The following is a 23,247-nucleotide window of genomic DNA, read 5'->3' as shown; positions in this document are numbered from 1 at the left end:
AGGCTGCCCTGTCTATCACCAACACCCAGAGTTTACTCAAGTTCATGTCAATCGAGTCAGTGATGCTATCCAACCAGCTCATCCTCTGTCAGCTCCTTCTCCTCCCGCCTTCAATCTTTTCAGCATCAGGGTCTTTTCAAATGAGTCAGTTCTTCACTTCAGGTGGCCAGAATATTGGAGTTTCAGCTTCAGCATCAGTCCTTCCAATGAATATTCAGGACTGGTTTCCTTTAGGATGGACTGATTGGATCTCCTTGCAATCCAAGGGACTCTCAAGAGTCTCCTCCAACATCACAGTTCAAAACCACCTCTTCTTGAGACAGCAAAAGAGACACAGATGTAAAGGACAGACTTTCGGACTCTGTGGGAGATGGAGAGGGTGGGATGATTTGGAGAATGGCATTGAAACATGTATACTATCATGTAAGAAATGAATCACTAGTCTAGGTTCGATACAGGACACAGGATGCTTGGGGCTGGTGCACAGGGATGACCCAGAGAGATGATATGGGGAGGGTGGTGGGAGGCGGTTCAGGGTGGGAAACTCATGTACACCTGCGGCGGATTCATGTCAATGTATGGCAAAACCAATACAGTATTGTAAAGTAAAAATAAATAAATAAAATTAATAAAATAAAATTAAAAAAAACCATCAAGTCTTCACCGCTCAGCTTTCTTTGGAGTCCAACTCTCACATCCATACATGATTACTGGAAAAAACATAGCTTTGGCTAGATGGACCTTTGTTGGCAAAGTAATGTCTCTGTTTTCCAATATGCTATCTAGGTTAGTCATAACTTTTCTTCCAAGAAGCAAGCGTCTTTTAATTTCATGGCTGCAGTCATCATCTGCGGTGATTTTGGAGCACCCCCAAAGAAAGTCTGCCGCTGTTTTCATTTTTTCCCCATCTATTTGTCATGAAGTGATGGGACTGGATGCCATGATCTTTGTTTTCTGAATGTTGAGTTTTAAGTCAACTTTTTCACTCTCCTCTTTCACTTTCATCAAGGGGATCTTTAGTTCTTCTTTGCTTTCTGCCATAAAGGTGGTGTCATCTGCATATCTGAGGTTATTGATAGTTCTCCCAGCAATCTTGATTCCAGCTTGTGCTCCATCCATTCTGACATTTCACATAATATACTCTGCATGTAAATTAAATAAACAAGGTGACAATATACAGCCTTGATGCACTCCTTTCATGATTTGGAACCAGTCTGTTATTCCATGTCCAGTTCTAACTGTTGCTTCTTGACCTGCATGCAGATTTCTCAGGAGGCAGGTCAGGTGGTCTGGTATTCCCATCTCTTTAAGCCTGGCAGTCCTATCCCTAAGAATATATGCAGAGACATCAAAATTTTAATAACTTGTACTCCCAAAAGTGCACTGAACATCACATTTCTTTGTTTTGTTTGTTTGTTTTAGTTTTATTTTGTATTAGAGTATAGTAGCTCAGCTGGTAAAGAATTCACCTGCAATGCAGGAGACCCTCGTTCAATTCCTGGGTCAGGAAGTTTTCCTAGAGAAGGGATAGACTACCCACTCCAGTATTCTTGGGCTTCCCTGATGGCTTAGGTCGTAAAGAATCTCCCTGCAATGTGGGAGACCTGGGTTCAATCGCTGGGTTGGGAAGATCCCCTGGGGGAGGGTATGGCAACCCACTCCAGTGTTCTTGCTTAGTCAGAGGAGCCTGGTGGACTACAGTCCATGGGCTCTCAAAGAGTCAGACTGGACTGAGCAACTTAGCACATAAGCGTAGCCAATTAACCATGTGTGATAGCCTCAGGCAGACAGCTAAGGGACTCTCATACATATACATGTATCCATTCTCCTCTAAACTCCCCTCCCAGTTTTCAGCAGGGTGTAAGAGCTCTGACTGACTATGTTCTCTGGAGATTACTGGGAATGTGGAAGAGAGCCCAAGAGGGTGAGTCAGTTAAAACCAGGTGGGCAGCTGCTGGAGAGCCTAGCTCCTGGTAGACATTCTGCACTATGAGGGAAAGAGTCCAGAGTTCACTGCAGCGCTAATACAGCTCTGCCCGCTCTCACCTGTGTGATGATGGCTTCTGTAGATTCCTGCCTGAGTCATGAGTACATTTGAGTAGGCTCTGCCCTGGTTTCTCTTTAACTGTGGCCACATTGTTGCATAGGACCCTGCATCCGCAAGACCCAGAGGTTTGTAAGGTCAGACGTAGCTGGCAGAGGGTTATTACAGGGCCCAGCAAGAAGATGGGTGGCTAATGTCTGAAACACTCCCAGCTCCCTGAAATCTATCAACAAACCCCTTTTCTGGGAAAAGTGAAGAAGGGGCATGGTTAGTTGTTACAAAAGTCTTGGTGTTAGATCCTTCGTTCTTGAGGTTAGGTCATGGTTAGGTAATGATGTTCCCATTGTTCCTGTAAATCCCCACCAAGCAAATGTTATTCTCTATTCTAACAAGAAAGGGCAAGGTCTCAAAGCACAATGATCCCGCTCTGAGATCAAGATCATGGCTGAAGAGGCAAATCTCAGTTGGCGGCCCCCTCTAGGTCAGCATCCCAGATCCACTTGGCCCTCAGGCTCTTCAGGAGGCCCAAATGACAGGGACCAGGTCCCACAGACTGCTCTCTGTACAGACTGCCACTGCCATTAATTCCCAGAGGCGGTGACGGGGGACAGGTTCTCCACTGCCTCAAGGCCTGGGCCAAGCCCTGTGGGTGTCCTTGGTGAGGGCTCTGGAGCCCTGCAAGACACAGCTCCCAGCCTGTTCTCTGGCCCCCCCAAATTACCTGCTGGCTTGAGGGCAGGTGACCTGGAGGTCCCCGGAGAGCAAGCCAGGATCCCCCTACTACCTCACTGTCTGACTGAGAACCACCATTCCCTGGACCTTTTACTGAATGGGCTCACTGACAATGGGATGCTTGTGGAAAGGGCCCAGTGTGGCTTCGACCAATGGCTGAACAGGACCACTAATAGTCCCCTGGTAACCATTGCCTGGTTATGTGGTGAAGGGGATGGTGGTGGCAGCGGGTAATGGTTCACAGCTATGGCCAACATGCTAAGGACTGTGCTTTGGCTGTGCTCTGTTTAAAAATTACATCAGCTCAGCACACATATCCCCATTAAGTAGCAGGCTTAATGAAAAGGTTTCTAAGGCAACTGCGGGTGTTTTCGAAATGAGGGGCAGAATGGGGCCAGTTCCATATAACAAGCAGAGATTGAACTGTGCAAGTTGTCATGGTAACAGCTTCTTGCTACCTTAGGAAAATGTGGAAAACTGAGAAGAAACCAAAGGCCTTTACAACTCTCTTCATAACATGTTTTCAGGCTCAAAGGAGCTGGCAAGGAAAGGTTGGCTGGTAAAGCTGAGGAGGGGAGTAATTGGAGCCAGGAAAATAGAAGCATTGGCTCAGTCAGAGTTCTGTGTTATGGTTCAGAAAGAGCAGTCATTTTCTTCATTCAATATTGAGTGCTGGGGAAGTCAGAATTCACCTCTAATCATCAGATTGCCACCAGGAGGCAGAATAATTAAGATTTATTCAGGTTCAGAAGCTTGCAAATACCTCTCATGGCAGCATGCTCATCCCAGTCACACACATGATCCCCAAGGTGGGATTATCATCATGGTATCCATTTTCCAGATGAGGAAACTGAGGTTAAGGGACATAATCAAGGTCACACAGCTAAAGACCTTAGGATCCACAGTGCAAACCCAGGACCTCAGTCCCCAAATTCTGTGTTTCTGCTCTGCTCCCAGCACGGAGAGCTGGCACTAATTGTTTATGCAGAAGCAAGGCAGGAGAGGCTCCACCAGCCAACTCTAGGGCTGCATACCTTACTCTGATCTGAGCAGCCTCATGCTTAGAACATACTGCCTTTTGCTTTCAGTCTTTAGTTTTGCTTTTCCCCCTGGGTTCACTTTTTACAGTATCTGATATCAGTAGAAAGTATTTGTTTTTCGGCAGAACAGTCCCAGGATAGATCCTCGTTGAGCAAGAGCTGTCAAAACCTTGCTTTTTCCACCATGGAGGTCAGATCTGGAGGGCTGCCCTGAGCTGAACCCTCACCAGCATCTCCTCCCCGCTGGAACATTCTGCAGCCTCCCCTTGGGGAGTGGTGACCAAAGGCACTGGTCTGGCCTCCACCCACTGCGGGTAGTATAGTTGCCTGTGGGCCTCATTATCTTCCACTGAATCCCAAGTGAGGAAAGAGTGATACATTTTCTCCTCCGGGAGGAGGGAACACAGATTAGCAGCTACCCCTTTCCTACTTTCCATGTAGTCTGATCTCCTTAGAGTGGGAGGTATCACCAACCCTCCTGAAAAGAGTTATTGTCTCCCTACCTGTGTGTGGATGCTGTGCCACTGTCTCCCCCCGCCCTAGCCCTCCCCACCCTGTCTCTTATCTGCAGTGGCTCCCTTGGTGGCCTTGCTGTCACCTGCCCCCGACTTTCTGACTCCTGTCCTTTGACTGAACCCAGGCAGAACTGCTCCAGGGTGTACATGCCCAGCAAAGACACTGCACTGCCTTCCATGTGCTCTGCATGCCTGGGATCATGCTGTTTTGTATTCTATTCTTTTCTCTCCATGTCCTACTGGAAGGATTTCTGATAACATTAAATGCATTTTTAAGGCACTTGGTTGCATGTTGACCTGTCTATGGACACTTTAAGTTGAGTGGGCCTTGGGATGTCCCAGATTTTCCCTTTTGTAAGAGACTCTGAGGACTACATCTTTGCTTATTCATGTTTGCAGATCCTTCTGACAGCTTGTGTCTCCTGACATGGATGCAGCTGTGTATTCTAGTGGAATCATCTCCTCATTCATCTATTCATTTATTCACCATGTATTTCATGAGGACCTACTATGTACCTGTCATCAGTGCTAGAGCCAGAAGATCAGAAGAGACTTCTTTCACCACTACAGTGGGGGTCCTGCCTTGCCAGGGACCATGGGTAGGCAGTGAGATAGCATATGTAATTACCAAAGCTATTATTCTTACTCTTACTCTTATTGGTGGTTTATCACCAACAGGAACATTATTTATGGTTCCATGAAGACCACTTGGAAGATGAGTTTGATAAACTGTTCATTTGAGTCTCCATTTAGGTCACTTCATATTTACTGTTAAAAAAAAAACATTCTGTTCTCATCTTTCCCCACCTTATCAGCTCCACAGCCAGTACTCATTCACTCCTTTCAAGCTGATTATAATCAAGTGCCATCTCAAAGGGCCAAGCTCATGTCACCATGGACATATGGCCAATCTGCACACACATGATCACTGTGGGGTTTAGGGATGTTTCAGGGTGGGGTGGCAAGACTTCCCACTATTCACCAGCCTTTCTCTGGCTCCCTGAAGAGGAAGCCCATCACTCATCTGGACTGCCACTCACACCTCTGCTGTTTTCTCTCTCTGGCCCTCTCCTTTGTAGGTTGTTTCTTCATCTGCCTTCATGACTTGGTGGTGGGTTCCTAAACCAGCCCTCTATTCCTGGGGTCCATCATAGCACCTGGCACATAGTAGGTGCTCAGTAAATTTGCACTGAATGGAAAGTTGAGCAAGAAATGAAGGGAGACATGGCTTTCCCTGACGATTATCTTGCCTGAGCAAAGGCCCATAGTACGCATGGTGTCGGTTTGTGTTTTCCACCTTACTTATTCTTCCCTGTATTGGCTCTTGTCTGGGTCTCCCTCTGACTCTGACCCCTGATATCTCATCCTGCTGCTGCTGCTGCTAAGTCGCTTCAGTCGTGTCCTACTCTGTGCGACCCCATAGATGGCAGCCCACCAGGCTCCCCCATCCCTGGGATTCTCCAGGCAAGAATACTGGAGTGGGTTGCCATTTCCTTCTCCAATGCATGAAAGTGAAAAGTGAAACTGAAGTGGCTCAGTTGTGCCCAACTCTTAGCGACCCCATGGATTGCAGCCTACCAGGCTCCTCCGTCCATGGGATTTTCCAGGCAAGAGTACTGGAGTGGGGTGCCATTGCCTTCTCACGATATCTCATCCTAGGCCTCTGCATAGAGTCTCCAGTTGGGAAGAAGTGACGCTTCCACTCCCAAAGTGCCAAACCATGGTAGCTGGAACCAACTGGTTTGTAGCTCTGCCCCAGGAGGAAGCTCAGAAAGGCTGAAGGCTCTTTGCACCCTCGGTCCCCTGTTAGATGCAGCATCGGATGCCAAGGGAAGGTCTGTAATGGGGCCTGTTGAAGAGGGAGAATCAGGGACCCGTAAGGGCCCAACAGTTGGGAAGTGGGACTGGAAACTACACTGCAGATGTTAGTGGCAGTATTGGTGACTGAGATGTGGGGACAAAACAGAACCAACATAGCTTCAGTGGCCTTACCCAGAAGCACCTGTAGCAGAAGGCCACTGCCAAAGATCCTCTAAGATAGGAAGTATAGAATATATATATTTTTAATTAATTTATTTAATTGGAGGCTAATTACTTTACAATATTGTGGTGGTATTTGCAATACATTGACATGAATCAGCCATGGGTGTATATGTGTCCCGCATCCCGAACCCTGCTCCCACCTCCCTCCCCATTCCATCCTATCCCTCTGGGTTGTCCCAGTATACCGGCTATGAGTGTCCTGCTTCATGCATTGAACTTGGACTGGTCATCTATTTCACATATGGGAACATACATATTTCAATACTGTTCTCTCAAATCATTCCACCCTCGCCTTCTCCCACAGAGTCCTGAAGTCTCTTCTTCATATCTGTGTCTCTTTTGCTGTCTCGCATATCGGGTAGGGTCATCGTTACCATCTTTCTAAATTCCATATATATGCATTAATATACTGTATTTGGTGTTTTTCTTTCTGACTTACTTCACTCTCTATAATAGGCTCCAGTTTCATCCACTTCATTAGAATGGATTGAAATGTGTTCTTTTTAATAGCTGAGTAATATTCCATTGTGTATATGTACCACAACTTTCTTACCCATCTGTCTGCCAATGGACATCTAGGTTGCTTCCATGTCCTAGCTATTGCAAACTGTGCTGCGTTAATGAGGAGGTGGTGGAGTGGGTGGGCAGTCATAAAATTTTCATGGGCTAGAGCATCCTCCTGACACTTCCTTGGTGCTGCCTCTCCTTAGTTCCTGTTATGTGGTTCTGGAAGAAATTGTCAATCATGTTTGCTGTGGGGCCAGGGCCACATGACCAGTAAAGTCAATCATAAGAGCCCATGCCCCTGCCAGGATGATTGGTCCAGGGCTGGAAAGATGATCTGAGTGGGACCAATCAGAGCCCTCCCTGGTAAACTGATGTTTTCTTAGGTTTTTTCCTTGCTAGTTAGATGCCTTAGAGATATAAAACCCTGAGGCAGGCAGCTTCAGAATCCTTCAGTAGGGAAGAGAGAAGAAAACCGTGAGACTAAGAGAATCCAAGATGACTGAAGGAAAAGGGGAAGGGAGAGAAATAATGAGCTGATAGCTTCTGATTTCTTGGGTCCAATCACTGAGATCTTTAAATCTGCTCTCGTTTCTGTGTGGAGAAGGCAATGGCACCCCACTCCAGTACTCTTGCCTGGAAAATCCAATGGACGGAGGAGCTTGGTGGGCTGCTGTCCATGGGGTCACTGAGTCGGACACGACTGAGCGACTTCACTTTCACTTTTCACTTTTATGCGTTGGAGAAGGAAATGGCAACCCCCTCCAGTATTCTTGCCTGGAGAATCCCAGGGATGGGGGAGCCCTGTGGGTGCTGTCTCTGGGACACAACTGAAGCGACTTAGCAGCAGCAGCAGCTCATTTCTGTGTACCAGATTCCCAGTATCCTTCCAATAAGTTTCCCCTTTCCTTGAGACCAGTTGGAGTTGGGCTTCTCTGAGTGTGGTTCAGATTGACTGATTCTAGATCCTTCCCAATTTTGTTGCATCTCCCAGACCCAAAGAGAGAAACTCATTTGTGCTAGTACCTTTGAGACTGAAATTGTTTATTCTTTATCTAGAATAGGGCTTTGCAGAGAACCAAACAGTTCACCAATATCCCTGGGTGGGCATTCCCTTGGTGTGAGTGAGTGTATATTTGGTGTGGGCCTGATTGATTCCTGAGGCAGACACAGCATTTACACTGTAAGAGCCAGGCCAATCCTGTCACTTTCTTGATCAAAAACTGAGAAATACAGCCTCAGGAAGACATCACCCTGGACCCAGGTCTCCAGCTCATCCATGACATCTGTGTTCGCTTGAAATCTGCTATAGCAACAGTCCTGCCAACTCTGGGGAAAACAGAATACACTCCAGTCAGCCTGTACCTTACCTGCCTCTCCCTCCTGATTCACAGTTAACAGGTTCTCAGTTTATTTTTTCTCAGTTTTTTTTTTTAATTTCCCTTCTTTGGTAAAAATCGGGTGCATCTCAGAACAGATGGGGAAGTGGGGGCCCATGCAAGAACAGGAAGGGCCAAGATGTGTGGTTCTTATGACGGATGGAGTTGGGGAAGAGAAGGATTGGGTATTTGGGATTATCAGATACAAACTAATATAGAGAGGATATATAAAGTCCTACTATATATACAGGAAATTATATTTAATATCCCATGATAAACTGTAATGGAAAAAATATGAAACACATACACGTGTGTGTGTGTGTGTGCATGTGTGTGTGTGTAACTGAGTCACTTTGCTGAACAGCAGAATTTAACACAACATTGTCTCCCTGATAGCTCAGTTGGTAAAAGAATCCACGTGTAATGCAGGAGACCCCGGTTCAATTCCTGGATTGGGAAGATGTGCTGGAGAAGGGATAGGCTACTCACTCCAATATTCTTGGGCTTCCCTTGTGGCTCAGGTGGTAAAGAATCCTGCTGCAATGCAGGAGACCTGGGTTCGATCCCTGGGTTGGGGGGATCCCCTGAAGAAAGGAACAGCTACCCACTCCAGTATTCTGGCCTAGAGAATTCCATGGACCGTATAGTCCATGGGTCACAAAGAATCAGACACAACTGAGTGAATTTCACTTTCACTTTGTAAATCAACTATACTTCAATGTATTTTTAAAAAGAAATGAATAATGGTCTATATTTCCCCTCACACTCTGCTGTATTTTGCCTTCTGATCTCAGCTCTCTCTTTTCTCTGCAGAGAATGCCTTCACTTCTTCCTGTTCCCTCTACACTTTTCTTTAAGACTTCCAGCCAAGCCCTCTAAGAATACTTCCTGACTTACCCTCACACTCTCTGGCCACTAGAGGCTAGGTTGCCTGACTTACCCTGGTGCCTGTCCCCACCCTCAGCCTAAAGCCCTCACCTCATCACCCCTAATCTTCCCCAGGCACTTCTCCACACAGTCCACGGGGGTGCCATTGCATGGAATCCAGTGTAGATTTGCCTGGACCCAAGCAGGCCTCCTCAGTGCCATGAGTCTGCAGGGTTAGAATTACGGCAATTCCCTCTCTTCCTCAAAGCCTTCTTTAGCCCATCAGCCTGCTCTGGGCTCCCATAGAGGGCTGACATGAAGCCTCCACCCTGTGCCAGGGCTGTGCAATCACTGTGCACCCTTTATTAATCTTAGCGTCCAGCCTCCCCACGGAGGGGTCGGAACCCCAACTCACAGAGGGGGAACTGGGGCTTAGCAAAGGGAAGTTGCAGCCCTGGACTAAGGCAACCATTTAATTTATCATCACAACCCGGACGTTTTTGAGATGGGATGGGAAACTACTCATTGTTATGGTGGCACAGCACACTGGGACTGTCCCCAGCCATCCTGCTTGTCACTTGATGTATTTCAGGGATTGATAAAGCTGACTTTCCATGTTCATGCATCTGAGGGTTCTGGATGAACTGAAGCTTTTTGAGGGCTGAGGCCCTTAGAGCTCACATCTCCTTGTGCCCCTCACCAGGACAATATTGGGCTGGTGTCTTTATATTTATTTCAGGATGATGGGTATCCAGACTGTCCTTTACACTCAAGTGGTTGGTTTTGTGGGAGGCAGTGACCAGACACAGGGGCTCAGCAGCATCTACAACAGGGTGACCTGGCCTGTCGGGGGACCCCTCCACCCAGCAGTAGCCCAAGGGTTCCTGCAAGTCCTAGATTTGAAAAACAGCCCTCAGGGTTGGCCCCTCACCTTCTGGATGTAGGCTTGAGTGGGTACAAGGTAGTCAATGCCATTAATGGTGAAGGTGAGAGGAAGCAGGGTCATGATGGCTTTACATGGAGCCAAAGACGTTAGAGAAAGAGGGGAAAAGGTTGGCCCGGGTGATCCTTGTGAGGAGAGCTCCGGAGTGACCCTGCACCTTGTCATCCTGCAAGAGACTGACTCCGATGAGACTATGGATGTTGGTGACCATACTTCTCAGGCCGCACATAGACAAGGTCCTGGTGTCCACAAGGGCCTGGCAGCCATGTTTACAAGCAGTAACTATCACATGCATGGAGATGCTGAGAGAAAATGGACAGAACGGGCACGAGGATCACCCTGAAATCTCCCCATGACTGTCCCCTCCCTGACTGCCTGTTGAACAGCCCTTCAGCTCTTTCTCTTGGCTCCATTCAAGTCACCTTCCTTGACTTCTTTTCAGTTCTTGAATGCACCAGGCTCTTTCGTGCCTCAGGGCCTGGGCACATGCTGGATGCCCTTCAAGGAAGACTCCCACCCTCTTTGTCTAGCTAGTTTCCCCTCAACTTTCCGGTCTCAGTTTAATTGTTACATTTTCAGGGAATTCCACCCCCCCCCCCCAAGACTAGATCAGGCTCCTGTCTCGCTTGCTCACTGTAGAATCTTCCGCATGTCTAGCATGTACTAATGTGGTAATTCACTGGGTGTGTGAGTTGTCTCATGTATGTCCGCCTTACTAGATGTGAGGGCAGGTTGCATCCTCACTGTCTTCCTGAAGTGTCCAGCACACAGCAGATGCACAATGTATGTTTGTGAATGAATGAATCCATCAGTGAAAAAATGTATGGAGAACATCTAGATACCTGCATCTGGTGTCTGACCAATAATGGGTCAGCACACACAGTGAAGATGGAGGTTCCCTGGGGCAGTAGATGCCCAGAGTGGTGGTGGGGGAGACACAGGCTGCCCCGGGAGGGGGTGTCTCCCAGCACTGCCTTCTCACGCGGCTTGGATACTGAGGCCCCGGCCAGGGGAGGCCCAAGCTAGCCCAGGGGACTCCTAAGGAGAGGTAAGCTTTTTCTTCTGAGGGTATCACACAGAATCCCATCAAATATTGTCCCTGTTCTCAGGCCACTCCTGGATTCCAGCTTCTTGACTCTCTCTGCCACAGCTCCTGACCCACTGTGTCCCCTTATAGGTAGGTGGCTGTGGATAGGGCAAATATCTCTTTGTATGAGCTGTCTTCAGATCTCAAGACTGCAGCTACCCTCTCTCCATCGCTGGGTAGCTTCTCCTTAAGGAAACCAAGAGACCAGTTTTACCAGTTTGTTCAGGACTTTCTCTGTGTTTGAACTGGCTCTTCTATGTACCAAGAACGCCCTTCTTCCCCGGTAGCCCTGGACAGTTGGTCATCTTATCATAACTGTTCAGGCTGGTGAAATTCTCCCTGATCCTCTGTTCACCACACTGTAGGGTCCTCTAACCTTACACTAGAGGTTAGTGTGTGTGCTCCCACCTCACACTCAGTGGAGCAGCCCTCCCCTAGCTGCACAGACCTCTCAGGACCCTGGTCAGAGGCCTCCTCAGGAAGCCCGGGGCAATTATGAATCCATGGGTGCTGTGTGTATCTGTGTTTATGGGTCTGACTGCTTGTGTTTGTATGTGTCTTTTTATGTGTGTCTGAGTGTCTGCCAGTCTCTATCTGTGTCTGTGTGTTTGTTTGCATGGGTATTTGTGTGAGTGTGTATTTATGTCTTTTTACCTGTGTCTTGTGGGTACAGTATGTGTCTGTGTGTGTGACTGGGTATGTAGGCATGCATTTGTGTGTATCTTCATGTGTCCATGTGCCCTGGTGGGAGAATCACTTGGGGTGGCCCTCAGAGGGAGTGGCTTACTGGCCCACAGCAATCTGCCAGTGGTGGGTTCAAAATACTGGTACCCAGTTAGGGTCCCCTTTGTGGTAGGTGTGGTTCACCCTGCCAAACATCACCAGGCTGCCATTCTCCCCCCAGCTGACAAGAGAAGGAAGAGGGGGTCTTTTGGAGGAGAATAATGCCAGGCAATGTCTGAGAGCTGTGCTTATTCACCCATCAAAGGCACTACTACTCTCCCCATTTTACAGATGTGGAAATTGAGGAACTGGAGGATTCAGTACATGACCCAGGTCACTCGCCAGCCAATTAGTGGCAGAGAAGAGGTTTGAAACCAGGCAGCCTGGCCAGACTCTGACCACCCAGCTGTGTGAGAGGATCTGGTTCTTTCCAGTGACCTGAGTACTTAGAGATACCCTCAGAGGTCACCATGCTGGAGGGGTCTGGCTTCCCCTTTGTCTAGACTATCATTTTTCCAAAAAGTCCTGGCCCAATGGCATTATGGGCATGGATTCAAGCTCACCCAGGTTTGGCTTCATGGGCCTGTGCCTATGCTATCCATGGGGCCCATACTCAACAGGGCCCCATGCCTCTACCATCCCTGTCTTGAAATTTTCAATGCTTGTTGAACAAAATGTCCAGCAGTTTCATTTTTCACTGGCTCCTGCAAATTGTTTAGCTAGTCCTGGTCTCCTGGTGAAATGTCAGAGAGGAAGGAAATATTCCCGACATCCCTGTCCTTTCTTCCATATCAAATCTATCAGCAAATCCTGTTGCTTTTTCCTCCAACCTGTTACCTGACACCTTCTATTGCTTTCCATCTTCTTTCCTCCTTCCTGACCAAGCCAATCCCTTGGAGCCCATGAGCATGGTTCCAATAAAACTTTACTTATAAAAAACCAGTGGCAGTTTTGAGTGGGGCCCTGGTGCCACAGTTACCCTGGGCTAGAATAAAGGAAACTTCTGGATCAGGTGGTTTATAATTTTTCATGGAACTGAAAGCATCATACAGCTGATTTGGAGCGAGGGCTGGTCCAGCTCAGACTTTCCTGCTAAAGTAGAAGGCAAAGACAGGCTGAGAAATGACTCCTGTTTCTTCAGATTGTCAAAGATGGGAGTAGTCCCTCCAACAGAGAGGTTTGGGTAGCCCAAGCCCAGGATGCCATCAAAGGGTACATTTTTGAACCTGTACTCTTCATAGCGTAGGCTGAGTGGCTCGGTCACACCAACAAGGTACTCGATCTGTGGGAGAATAGAGTGTTCCCCCATAAAGGTTTAGGAAGTGGGGCTGGGACTGGGCTGGGGTGCAGCTGTCATTAACACTGCAGAAAATAACTGAGGCCTAGCCATGCCCTGCATTGACCTCAGATAGTTAGACCAAGCTGGGATTGGAATTTGGGTTCCATTTGTGTGGGACTATGTATTTTAACAACACCTGCTCTCTGACAAACACCATCTGAGTGAGTCAGATTGGCCTCATGCCTTCTGTATGGGTGTAGCAACCGAGAATCAGGACAGGACCAAATGGTTCCCACCTGAGGACAAAATGTACAATGAGCAGAGTAGTCTTCTCTTTGGCATCACTATGATCTATTGACAGAAATGGACTGACATCAAGGCAATGCACTGTGAATTCTGCATCTGCCCAGGAAGACAGAATCCTACAATGTCACCGGCAGGGTTCTTAAGAAAGTTCTGTCTGAGAAACATGCTTTTGGGTGTGTGTGGTGCGGGGGTGGGGAGGTGTGTGTTTGAGAAAGAAAGAGAGAAAAAGAAAGAGTGAGGGGGATAGAAAATACTAAGGCACTTTGGGATGGCAGGCCATGGTTTGTATTAGATTCTTAAAGGTCCGCTAGTGATAACACATTTATCAGGCCCCTCCCACATCTGTACCCCCTGCTTTCCCTGCCTGGATACCTTAAGCCCTTGGCTGCCCCCCAAGGACTCCAGATCAGTTTTATTCTCTCCCCAAATAACCTACACTTACTTGGAGCCCTGATTGGCCAGCCTAGGTCCACCACTTACCAGATATGTGACCTTGGCAAGGCCCTTGCTCTCTGCACCTCAGTTTCATTGTCTGTGGAGCTATGATTAGCTATTATGGAGCTAATCATTGTACATACTGCATGGATTTGTCACTGAATTAAACAAGTTATTGTCATGAAAGTGCCTGGAGCTTTCTGAAACTATAAAAGTGGGTGCCCTTTCCCCCATCCCTGTCCTAGCAAAATGAACCTGGAGCTGCTCACAGACAATGGAGCAGCAAGTCCACACTCCCAGCCACTCTCTAGATTAGCTGTTCCGGGGGTTCTTCTGTCAGCAGGGACTCTGTCTCCCCAGGGGGCCCTGACAGGCAGATGGCTGATCACTAGGAATTTTGAGAGCAATGGGCTCTGCCAACTGGTCCAGCATCTGTTTAGTAAGCAGTGGTCACTCCATGGCCAGCCCTGACTCATCCTCTGGTTTCTACATTACCTGAGCAATGCCATAGCCAAGAAATTTCTTGATCAACCAAGTACTATAGTTGACACTGAAGGGCTGACCCATGAGTATAAAGGTAGTGGACAAGTGAGGGTCAAAGCTACTGCGTTCGTCTGCAGACAAAAAAGAACACTGTCAGCCAGGTGCCAAGGATGGAAAAGGGTATGGGAGGGGAAATAAAAGGTGGGCAAGGGGGCTGGCACTCTCAGCACTCAAGACGTAGGCAGTAGATGCAGGGTACCCACAAGTCAGATGAGCCTGTGTTGAATATGACCCGGAACTCCTGAGGGGGTGTTCCAATGTTGATGTTGCTGATGTAGGCCAACTACAGGGGCATGGGAGGGAGGTTAGGACAGATCTGACTGCCATGTCGACCCCTGATTCCCAGAGTATTGCCTCCCTCTGTGTGTCCCATGTCCCCTGAAATCACTTTCCAACTGTCCCACCTCACAGTCACTGCTCAGACTGGTGCCTGATTTAATTTTTTATTTTTTTCTGGGCTGCCTGGCATATGGGATTTTACTTTTCTGACTAAGAATGGAACCCTGCCTTCCTTTATTGGAAGTGTAGAATCTTCACCCCTGGGACACCAGGGAAGTCCTGGTGCCTTCATTTGAGTAGCTCTCCAGGCTCTTCTTCAAGGAGCAGCCTGAGCACCTCCTTCCCCAGGTGGCATGCCTAGATTACCCCACGCTACATCCCCTAAACTCAAGACTCCTATCAAAACCACACAGGTGGCCCTTCCACTTGACAAGTATTTACTCTTTGACTATTGCTCTGGCTGACCTGTTCATTCTTGAAGAAGAGTCAAGATCTTCTTTCAAATCAATAAACAATAAATATAGTGTTAGACTTTTATGGCATCACACGCAACAGGGGCTCGGCAACTTTTACTGGTATCATTCTTGGATCTGCAGAGTCTGAACTTCATCTGCCTGGTTTTCAAACTCGATTTGTAGTTGGCTTTATTTTTTAATCAGGCATTCCTCACCCTTCCTCTATAACTGAGGGGTTCTCTTAGTTCAGAAATTACAGTTTCTCTCAAACTAGTGATACATCTTTGGCACAGATATGGATGTTTACCTGCCACCTGGTCAGTGCTGGGCCCAGTCATCACAGACCAAGAGTTGAGGATGAGAGTGTCTTCTCCTCTGGGAGTGGAATCCTTGTTCCCCAGTGTTTCTGCCTCCTGAAGGAGCCCCAGCTCCAACAATCCACCCTAAAAGTCCAGAAGAATCGCAGTTCTAGGGAAGAACACCATCCTCTTAACACTCTCACATCCATGTAGTTCCTCGGGGGTTGAGAAGAGGGTTTCTGGTCATCAGCAGTATTCTGGGACAGGATGTAAGTGTGTTTGTTCCTCAGAGAAATTTTTCAGCAACTTTTCCCTGAGGGTTTCTCACATGGTCTTCATCTTTGTTAGAAGGATTCTTTCACCAAGCATTGGGAAAACGAAACAAGGAAGCGGCAACAATCAGCTGTTCATGTTATGGTACGACTGTAATCCCTGGCATTGGAATGGCACTGTATTTTTTAAAGCATTTTTGTAAGTCTCATCTTATCATGAGACCATGTAGATACCATGGCAAAGACCTAGATTTAAATATAGGTTCTGTTGAGGTAATCTTGGATAAGCCATTTGCAATCTCAGTTTCTTCCTTAAAAAAAAGATGGAATGTAATAACCCCCACCCCCCATATAAAATATTTTGGATATTTAGTGAAGTGATGAATACAACATACTTGATACAAAAGAAGTCTCAAATATGGTAATGGTAATGGCTGTGGGCATCCCACCATATCTTTCTCAAAGAAACTCAGCAGGGGCGGTGCTAAGATGGTGGAGGAATAGGATGGGGAGACCACTTTCTCCCCCACAAATTCATCAAAAGAACAAATGCTGAATAAAGTCCACAAAACAACTTCTGAAAGCCTGCAGAGGACATCAGGCATCCAGAAAAGCAGCCCATTGTCTTCTAAAGGAGGTAGGAAAAAATATAAAAGACCAAAAAAGGGACAAAAGAGGTAGGGATGGAGCTCCGTCCCGGGAAGGGAGTCTTAAAAAGAGAGAAGTTTCCAAACACCAGGAAACACTTTCACAGCCGAGTCTGTGGTGAGCCTTGGAAGCACAGAGGGCAACATAACAGGGAGGAAAAGTAAATAAATAATTAAAACCCACAGATTACATGCCCAACAGTAACTCCCCCAGCGGAGAAGCAGTGCAGATGCCTGCACCTGCCACTGGCAAGTGGGGGCGGGGCAGGGAGGCACGGGCTGCAATGCTTAGAGTAAGGACAGGGCCTGAATGCCCTGAGGGCAATCTGAGCGAACTAACTTGGGCTAGCAAACTAGACTGTGGGATAGCTACCACACGAAAAGTCCTAACCTAGGACACTGCCAGGCCCATGCACAGAACAAAGGACTGAACAGAACTAGCCGGCTGCAGACCATCCCCCTCTGTGACAGGCAGCTAGAGCTGGAAGGGGGCAATCACAGCCCCAGAGAGACATTATATACCAAACTGCAAGCAGGCTTCTTTGCTAACTAAGACTTCTTGGGGTTCTGGATGGTCAACATCCGCCTGAGAAGGTGTCCCGGCTGTATACCCAGAAAACCGAGTGGCAGGGACGGGGGAGGCGATCAGTCACAGTGACCATGCTCACCAAACACCTCATCACCTGAGCTGCTCAGATCTGGGAAGGGCACAAAATGCAGGCCCAACCAAGTCTGCGCCTCTGAGCCCTACCCGAGTGCCTGAAGCTGAGCAGCTTAGACCTGGGAGGTGCATGCAGCCCAGGGCCATCCTCAGACAGTTCCTGGCAGAGCAACCTACATCCTGAGCAGTGTGGGCAGGGAAGGCACACCCGCCATGAGCGGGGGCAGGCCCACTGTGGCTGAGACACTACGAGCACACGCAAGTGTTATTTGTTTGCAGTGTCTCTCCCTCCCCACAGCACGACTGAACAAGTGAGCCTAAAAAAAAGTGTCCACCACCACCCCCCTTGTGTTAGGGCAGAAATCAGACACTGAAGAGACCAGCGAACAGAAGAAGCTAAAAACAGAGGGAACCACCTTGGAAGTGACAGGTGCAATAGATTAAAACCCTGTAGTTAGTACCAACTACATAGGAACGGGCATTTAGATCTTGAGAAATATAAGCCAGACCAAGGAACTATCTGAAAGTGAACTGACCCCACACTGCCCACAACAACACCAGAGAAAGTCCTAGATATATTTTTACTATTTTTACGATCATTCTTTTTTTTAATTTTTAAATCCTCTATTACTCCTTTAATTTTCATTTTTATAACTTACTATTACTTTGCAAAAACAAAAAAAGACCCTATTGTTTTAAAGCAAACTTCATATATATATTTTTTATATATAAGATTTTTGTGACTTTGTCTTGTTTTGTTTTTTTCCTCCTTCTTTTCTTTAATATTGTATTTTTGAAAATCCAATCTCTACTCTAGATTTTTAATCTTTGCTTTTTGGTATTTGTTGTCAGTTTTGTACCTTTAAGAACCCAATCTTCAGTACCCATTTTTACTTGGGAGCGAGATTACTGGCTTGACTGCCCTCTCCCTCTTTGGACTCTCCTTTTTCTCCACCAGGTCGCCTCTGTCTCCTCCCTCCCCCTTCTCTTTTCTACCCAAGTCTGTGAATCACCAGTGTTTCCGGATGGTGGAGTACACTTAGGGAACTGATTACTGGCTGGATCTGTCTCGCTCTTTTTGATTCCCCCCTTTTTATCCTCCTGGCCACCTCTGTCTCCTTCCTCCCTCTTCTCTTCTCTTCTCTGTATAACTCCGTGAACATCTTTGAGCAGTCCAGACTGTGGAACACACATAAGGAGGGGATTACTGGCTACCCTGCTCTCTCCTCTTTTGATCTCAGCTCATCTCATTCGGGTCACCTCTAACTCCCTCCTCCCTCTTCTCTTCTCCATGTAACTCTGTGAACCTCTCTGGGTGTCCCTCACTGTGGAGAAACTTTTCATCTTTAACCTAGATGTTTTATAAATGGTGCTGTATAGAAGCAGAAGTCTTGAGACTACTGTAAAAGTAAAACTGAAAACCAGAAGCAGGAGGCTTAAGTCCAAATCCTGTGAACACCAGAGAATTCCTGACTCCAGGGAACATTAATCGACAGGAGCTCATCAAATGCCTCCATACCTACACTGAAACCAAGCACCACCCAAGGGCCAACAAGTTCCAGAGCAAGACATACCATGCAAATTCTCCAGCAACACAGGAATACAGCCCTGAGCTTCAATATACAGGCTGCCCAAGGTTACTCCAAAACCGTTGACATCTCCTAACTCATTACTGGACACTTCATTGCACTCCAGAGAGAAGAAATCCAGCTCCACCCACCAGAACACTGGCGCAAGCTTCCCTAACCAAGGAACCTTGACAAGCCACATGTACAACCCCACCCACAGTGAGGAAACTCCACAATAAAGAGAAATTCACAAACTGCCAGAATACAGAAAGTCCACCCCAAACTCAGGAATATAAACAAGTTGAAGAGACAGAGGAATACCCAGCAGGTAAAAGAACAGGGTAAATGCCCACCAAACCAAACAAAAGAGAAGAGATACGGAATCTACATGATAAAGAATTCTGAATAATGATAGTGAAAATGATAGAAAATCTTGAAAACAAAATGGAATCACAGATAAATAACCTGGACACAAGGATTGAGAAGACGCAACCAAGGTTTAACAAGGATACAGAAGAAATAAAAAAGAATCAATATATAATGAATAATGCAATAAATGAGATCAAAAACACTCTGGAGGCCACAAATAGTAGAATAATGGAGGCAGAAGATAGGACTGGTGAAGTAGAAGACAGAATGGTAGAAATAAATGAATCAGAGAGGAAAAAAGAAAAACGAATTAAAAGAAATGAGGACAATCTCAGAGACCTCCAGGACAATATTAAACGTTCCAACATTCAAGTCATAGGAGTCCCAGAAGAAGAAGACAAAAAGAAAAACCATGAGAAAATACTTGAGGAGATAATAGTTGGAAAATTCCCTAAAATGGGGAAGGAAATAATCACCCAAGTCCAAGAAACCCAGAGAGTCCCAAACAGGATAAACCCAAGGAGAAACACCCCAAGACACATATTAATCAAATTAACAAAGATCAAACACAAAGAACAAATATTAAAAGCAGCAAGGGAAAAACAACAAATAACAACTGATGTTTCAATAGAAACTCTTCAGGCCCATGGCAAGACATACTTTAAGTGATGAAAGAAAATAACCTAAAGCCCAGATTACAGTACCCAGCAAGGATCTCATTCAAATGTGAATGAGAAATCAAAAGCTTTACAGACAAGCAACAGCTGAGTGAATTCAGCACCACCAAACCAGCTCTCCAATAAATGTTAAAGGATATTCTCTAGACAGGAAACACAAAAAGGGTGTATAAACTCGAACCCCAAACAATAAAGTAAATAGCAACAGGATCATACTTATCAATAATTACCTTAAACATAAATGGGTTGAATGCCCCAACCAAAAGACAAAGACTGGATGAATGGATACAAAAACAAGACCCCGATATATGTTGTCTTCAAAAGACCCACCTCAAGACAGGGAACACATACAGACTGAAAGGGAAGGGCTGGAAAAAGATATTCCATGCAAATAGAGACCAAAAAAAGCGGGAGTAGCAATACTCATATCAGATAAAATAGACTTTAAAACAAAGGCTGTGAAAAGAGACAAAGAAGGACACTACATGATGGTCAAAGGATCAGTCTAAGAAGAAGATATAACAATTATAAATATATATGCACCCAACATAGGAGCACCACAATATGTAAGACAAGTGCTAACAAGTATGAAAGGGGAAATTAACAATAATACAATAATAGTGGGAGACTTTAATACCCCACTCACAGCTATGGATAGATCAACAAAACAGAAAATTAACAAGGAAGCACAAACTTTAAATGATACAATAGACCAGTTAGACCTAACTGATATCTATAGGACATTTCACCTCAAAACAATGAATTTCACCTTTTTCTCAAGCACACACAGAACTTTCTCCAGGATAGATCATATCCTGGCCCATAAATCTAGACTTGGTAAATTCAAAAAAACTGAAATCATTCCAAGCATCTTTTCTGACTACAATGCAGTAAGATTAGATCTCAATTACAGGAGAAAAAAACTATTAAAAATTCCAATATATGGAGGCTGAACAACAGGCTGCTGAATAACCAACAAATCACAGAAGAAATCAAGAGAAATCAAAATATGCATAGAAATGAATGAAAATGAAAACACAACGACCCAAAACCTGTGGGACACTGTAAAAGCAGTGCTAAGAGGAAAGTTCATAGCAATACAGGCATATCTCAAGAAACAAGAAAAAAGTCAAATAAATAACCTAACTCTACACCTAAAGCAACTAGAAAAGGAAGAAATGAAGAACCCCAGGGTTAGTAGAAGGAAAGAAGAGATAAGAGAGCCTTCCTCAGCGATCAATGCAAAGAAATAGAGGTAAACAACAGAATGGGAAAGACTAGAGATCTCTTCAAGCAAATTAGAAACACCAAGGGAATATTTCTTGCAAAGATGGGCTCGATAAAGGACAGAAATGGTATGGACCTAACAGAAGCAGAAGATATTAAGAAGACGTGGCAACAATACACAGAAGAACTATACAAAAAAGATCTTCACGACCAAGATAATTACGATGGTGTGATCACTCACCTAGAACCAGACATCCTGGAATGTGAAGTCAAGTGGGCCTTAGGAAGCATCACTATTAACAAAGCTAATGGAGCTTATGGAATTCCAGTTGAGCTATTTCAAATCCGGAAAGATGATGCTGTGGAAGTGCTGCACTCAATATACCAGCAAATTTGGAAAATTCAGCAGTGGCCACAGGGCTGGAAAAGGTCAGTTTTCATTCCAATCCCAAAGAAAGGCAATGGCAAAGAATGCTCAAACTACCGCACAATTGCACTAATCTCAAACGCTAGTAAATTAATGCTCAAAATTCTCCAAGCAAGGCTTCAGCAGTACATGAACCATGAACTTCTAGATGTTCAAGCTGGTTTTAGAAAGAGCAGAGGAACCAGAGATCAAATTGCCACCATCTGTTGGATCATCGAAAAAGCAAGAGAGTTCCAGAAAAACATCTATTTCTGCTTTATTGACTATGCCAAAGCCTTTGACTATGTGGATCACAATAAACTGTGGAAAATTCTGAAAGAGATGGGAATACCAGACCAGCTGACCTGCCTCTTGAGAAACCTATATGTAGGTCATGAAGCAACAGTTAGAACTGGACATGGATCAACAGACTGATTCCAAATAGGAAAAGGAGTACGTCAAGGCTGTATATTGTCACCCTGCTTATTTAACTTTTATGCAGAATACATCATGAGAAACCCTGGACTGGAAGAAGCACAAGCTGGAATCAAGATTGCCAGGAGAAGTATCAATAACCTCAGATATGCAGATGATACCACTCTTATGGCAGAAAGTGAAGAGGAACTAAAAAGCCTCTTGATGAAAGTGAAAGAGGAGAGTGAAAAAGTTGGCTTAAAGCTCAACATTCAGAAAACTAAGATCATGGCATCTTGTCCTATCACTTCATGGGAAATGGATGGGGAAACAGTGGAAACAGTATCAGACTTTATTTTGGGGGGCTCCAAAATCACTGCAGATGGTGATTGCAGCCATGAAAGTAAAAGATGCTTACTCCTTGGAAGAAAAGTTATGACCAACCTAGATAGCATATTGAAAGGCAGAGACATTACTTTGCCAACAAAGGTCTGTCTAGTCAAGGCTATGGTTTTTCCAGTGGTCATGTATGGATGTGAGAGTTGGACTGTGAAGAAAGCTGAGTGCTGAAGAATTGATGGTTTTGAACTGTGGTGTTGGAGAAGACTTTTGAGAGTCCCTTGGACTGCAAGGAGATCCAACCAGTCCATTCTGAAGGAGATCAGCCCTGGGATTTCTTTGGAGGGAATGATGCTGAGGCTGAAACTTCAGTACTTTGGCTACCTCATGCGAAGAATTGACTCACTGGAAAAGACTCTGATGCTGGGAGGGATTGGGGGCAGAAGGAGAAGGGGACGACAAAGGATGAGATGGCTGGATGGCATCACGGACTCGATGGACGTGAGTTTGAGTGAACTCCGGGAGTTGGTGATGGACAGGGAGGCCTGGCATGCTGAGAAGAGCAAAGAGTCGGACACGACTGAGAGACTGAACTGAACTAAACTGAAGGGGAAAGTTCATAGCAATACAGGCATACCTCAAGAAACAAGAATCAAGTCAAATAAATAACCTAACTCTACACCTGAAGCAACTAGAAAAGGAAGAAATGAAGAACCACAGGGTTAGTAGAAGGAAAGAAATCTTAAAAATTAGGGCAGAAATAAATGCAAAAGAAACAAAAGAGACCATCATAAGAGACTAGTACAGCAATTATATGCCAATAAAAAGGACAACTTGGAAGAAATGGACAAGTTCTTAGAAAAGTACAACTTTCCAAAACTGAAACAGGAAGAAATAGAAAATCTTAACAGACCCATCACAAGCACGGATATTGAAACTTTAATCAGAAATCTTCCAGCAAACAAAAGCCCAGGTCCAGACGGCTTCACAGCTGAATTCTACCAAAAATTTCGAGAAGAGCTAACACCTATCCTACTCAAACTCTTCCAGAAAATTGCAGAGGAAGGTAAACTTCCAAACTCATTCTATGAGGCCGCCATCACCCTAATACCAAAACCGGACAAAGATCCCACAAAAAAAGAAAACTACAGGCCAATATCACTGATGGACATGGATGCAAAAATTCTTAACAAA

General features: G+C 45.7%; 1 protein-coding gene across 1 annotated transcript; it reads right to left on the bottom strand.

Moving 5' to 3' along the window:
- Nucleotides 1–8,054: 8,054 nt before the first annotated feature.
- LOC128068553 (pregnancy-associated glycoprotein-like) lies at nt 8,055–15,682 on the bottom strand. Its single transcript, XM_052661678.1, has 6 exons — nt 15,677–15,682; nt 14,618–14,723; nt 14,393–14,511; nt 12,928–13,159; nt 10,056–10,135; nt 8,055–8,207 (listed from the first exon to the last, which is right to left on the bottom strand). Exons 1-6 carry the CDS (start codon nt 15,680–15,682, stop codon nt 8,055–8,057), a joined length of 696 nt encoding a protein of 231 aa, XP_052517638.1.
- Nucleotides 15,683–23,247: the final 7,565 nt, after the last annotated feature.

The sequence above is a fragment of the Budorcas taxicolor genome, chromosome 25, assembly GCF_023091745.1.
Source record: "Budorcas taxicolor isolate Tak-1 chromosome 25, Takin1.1, whole genome shotgun sequence".
NCBI lineage: Eukaryota > Metazoa > Chordata > Mammalia > Artiodactyla > Bovidae > Budorcas > Budorcas taxicolor.
This window is presented reverse-complemented; position numbering and strand designations above follow the sequence as displayed.

Excerpts from the sequence above, each read along its gene's own strand:
- LOC128068553 (XM_052661678.1), bottom strand. Across the intron at positions 14,512-14,617 it reads ACCCTGCATCTACTGCCTAC|ACGAACGCAGTAGCTTTGAC; the intron begins GTCTTGAGTGCT and ends TTTTGTCTGCAG. Across the intron at positions 13,160-14,392 it reads TTGGCTATGGCATTGCTCAG|ATCGAGTACCTTGTTGGTGT; the intron begins GTAATGTAGAAA and ends ATTCTCCCACAG.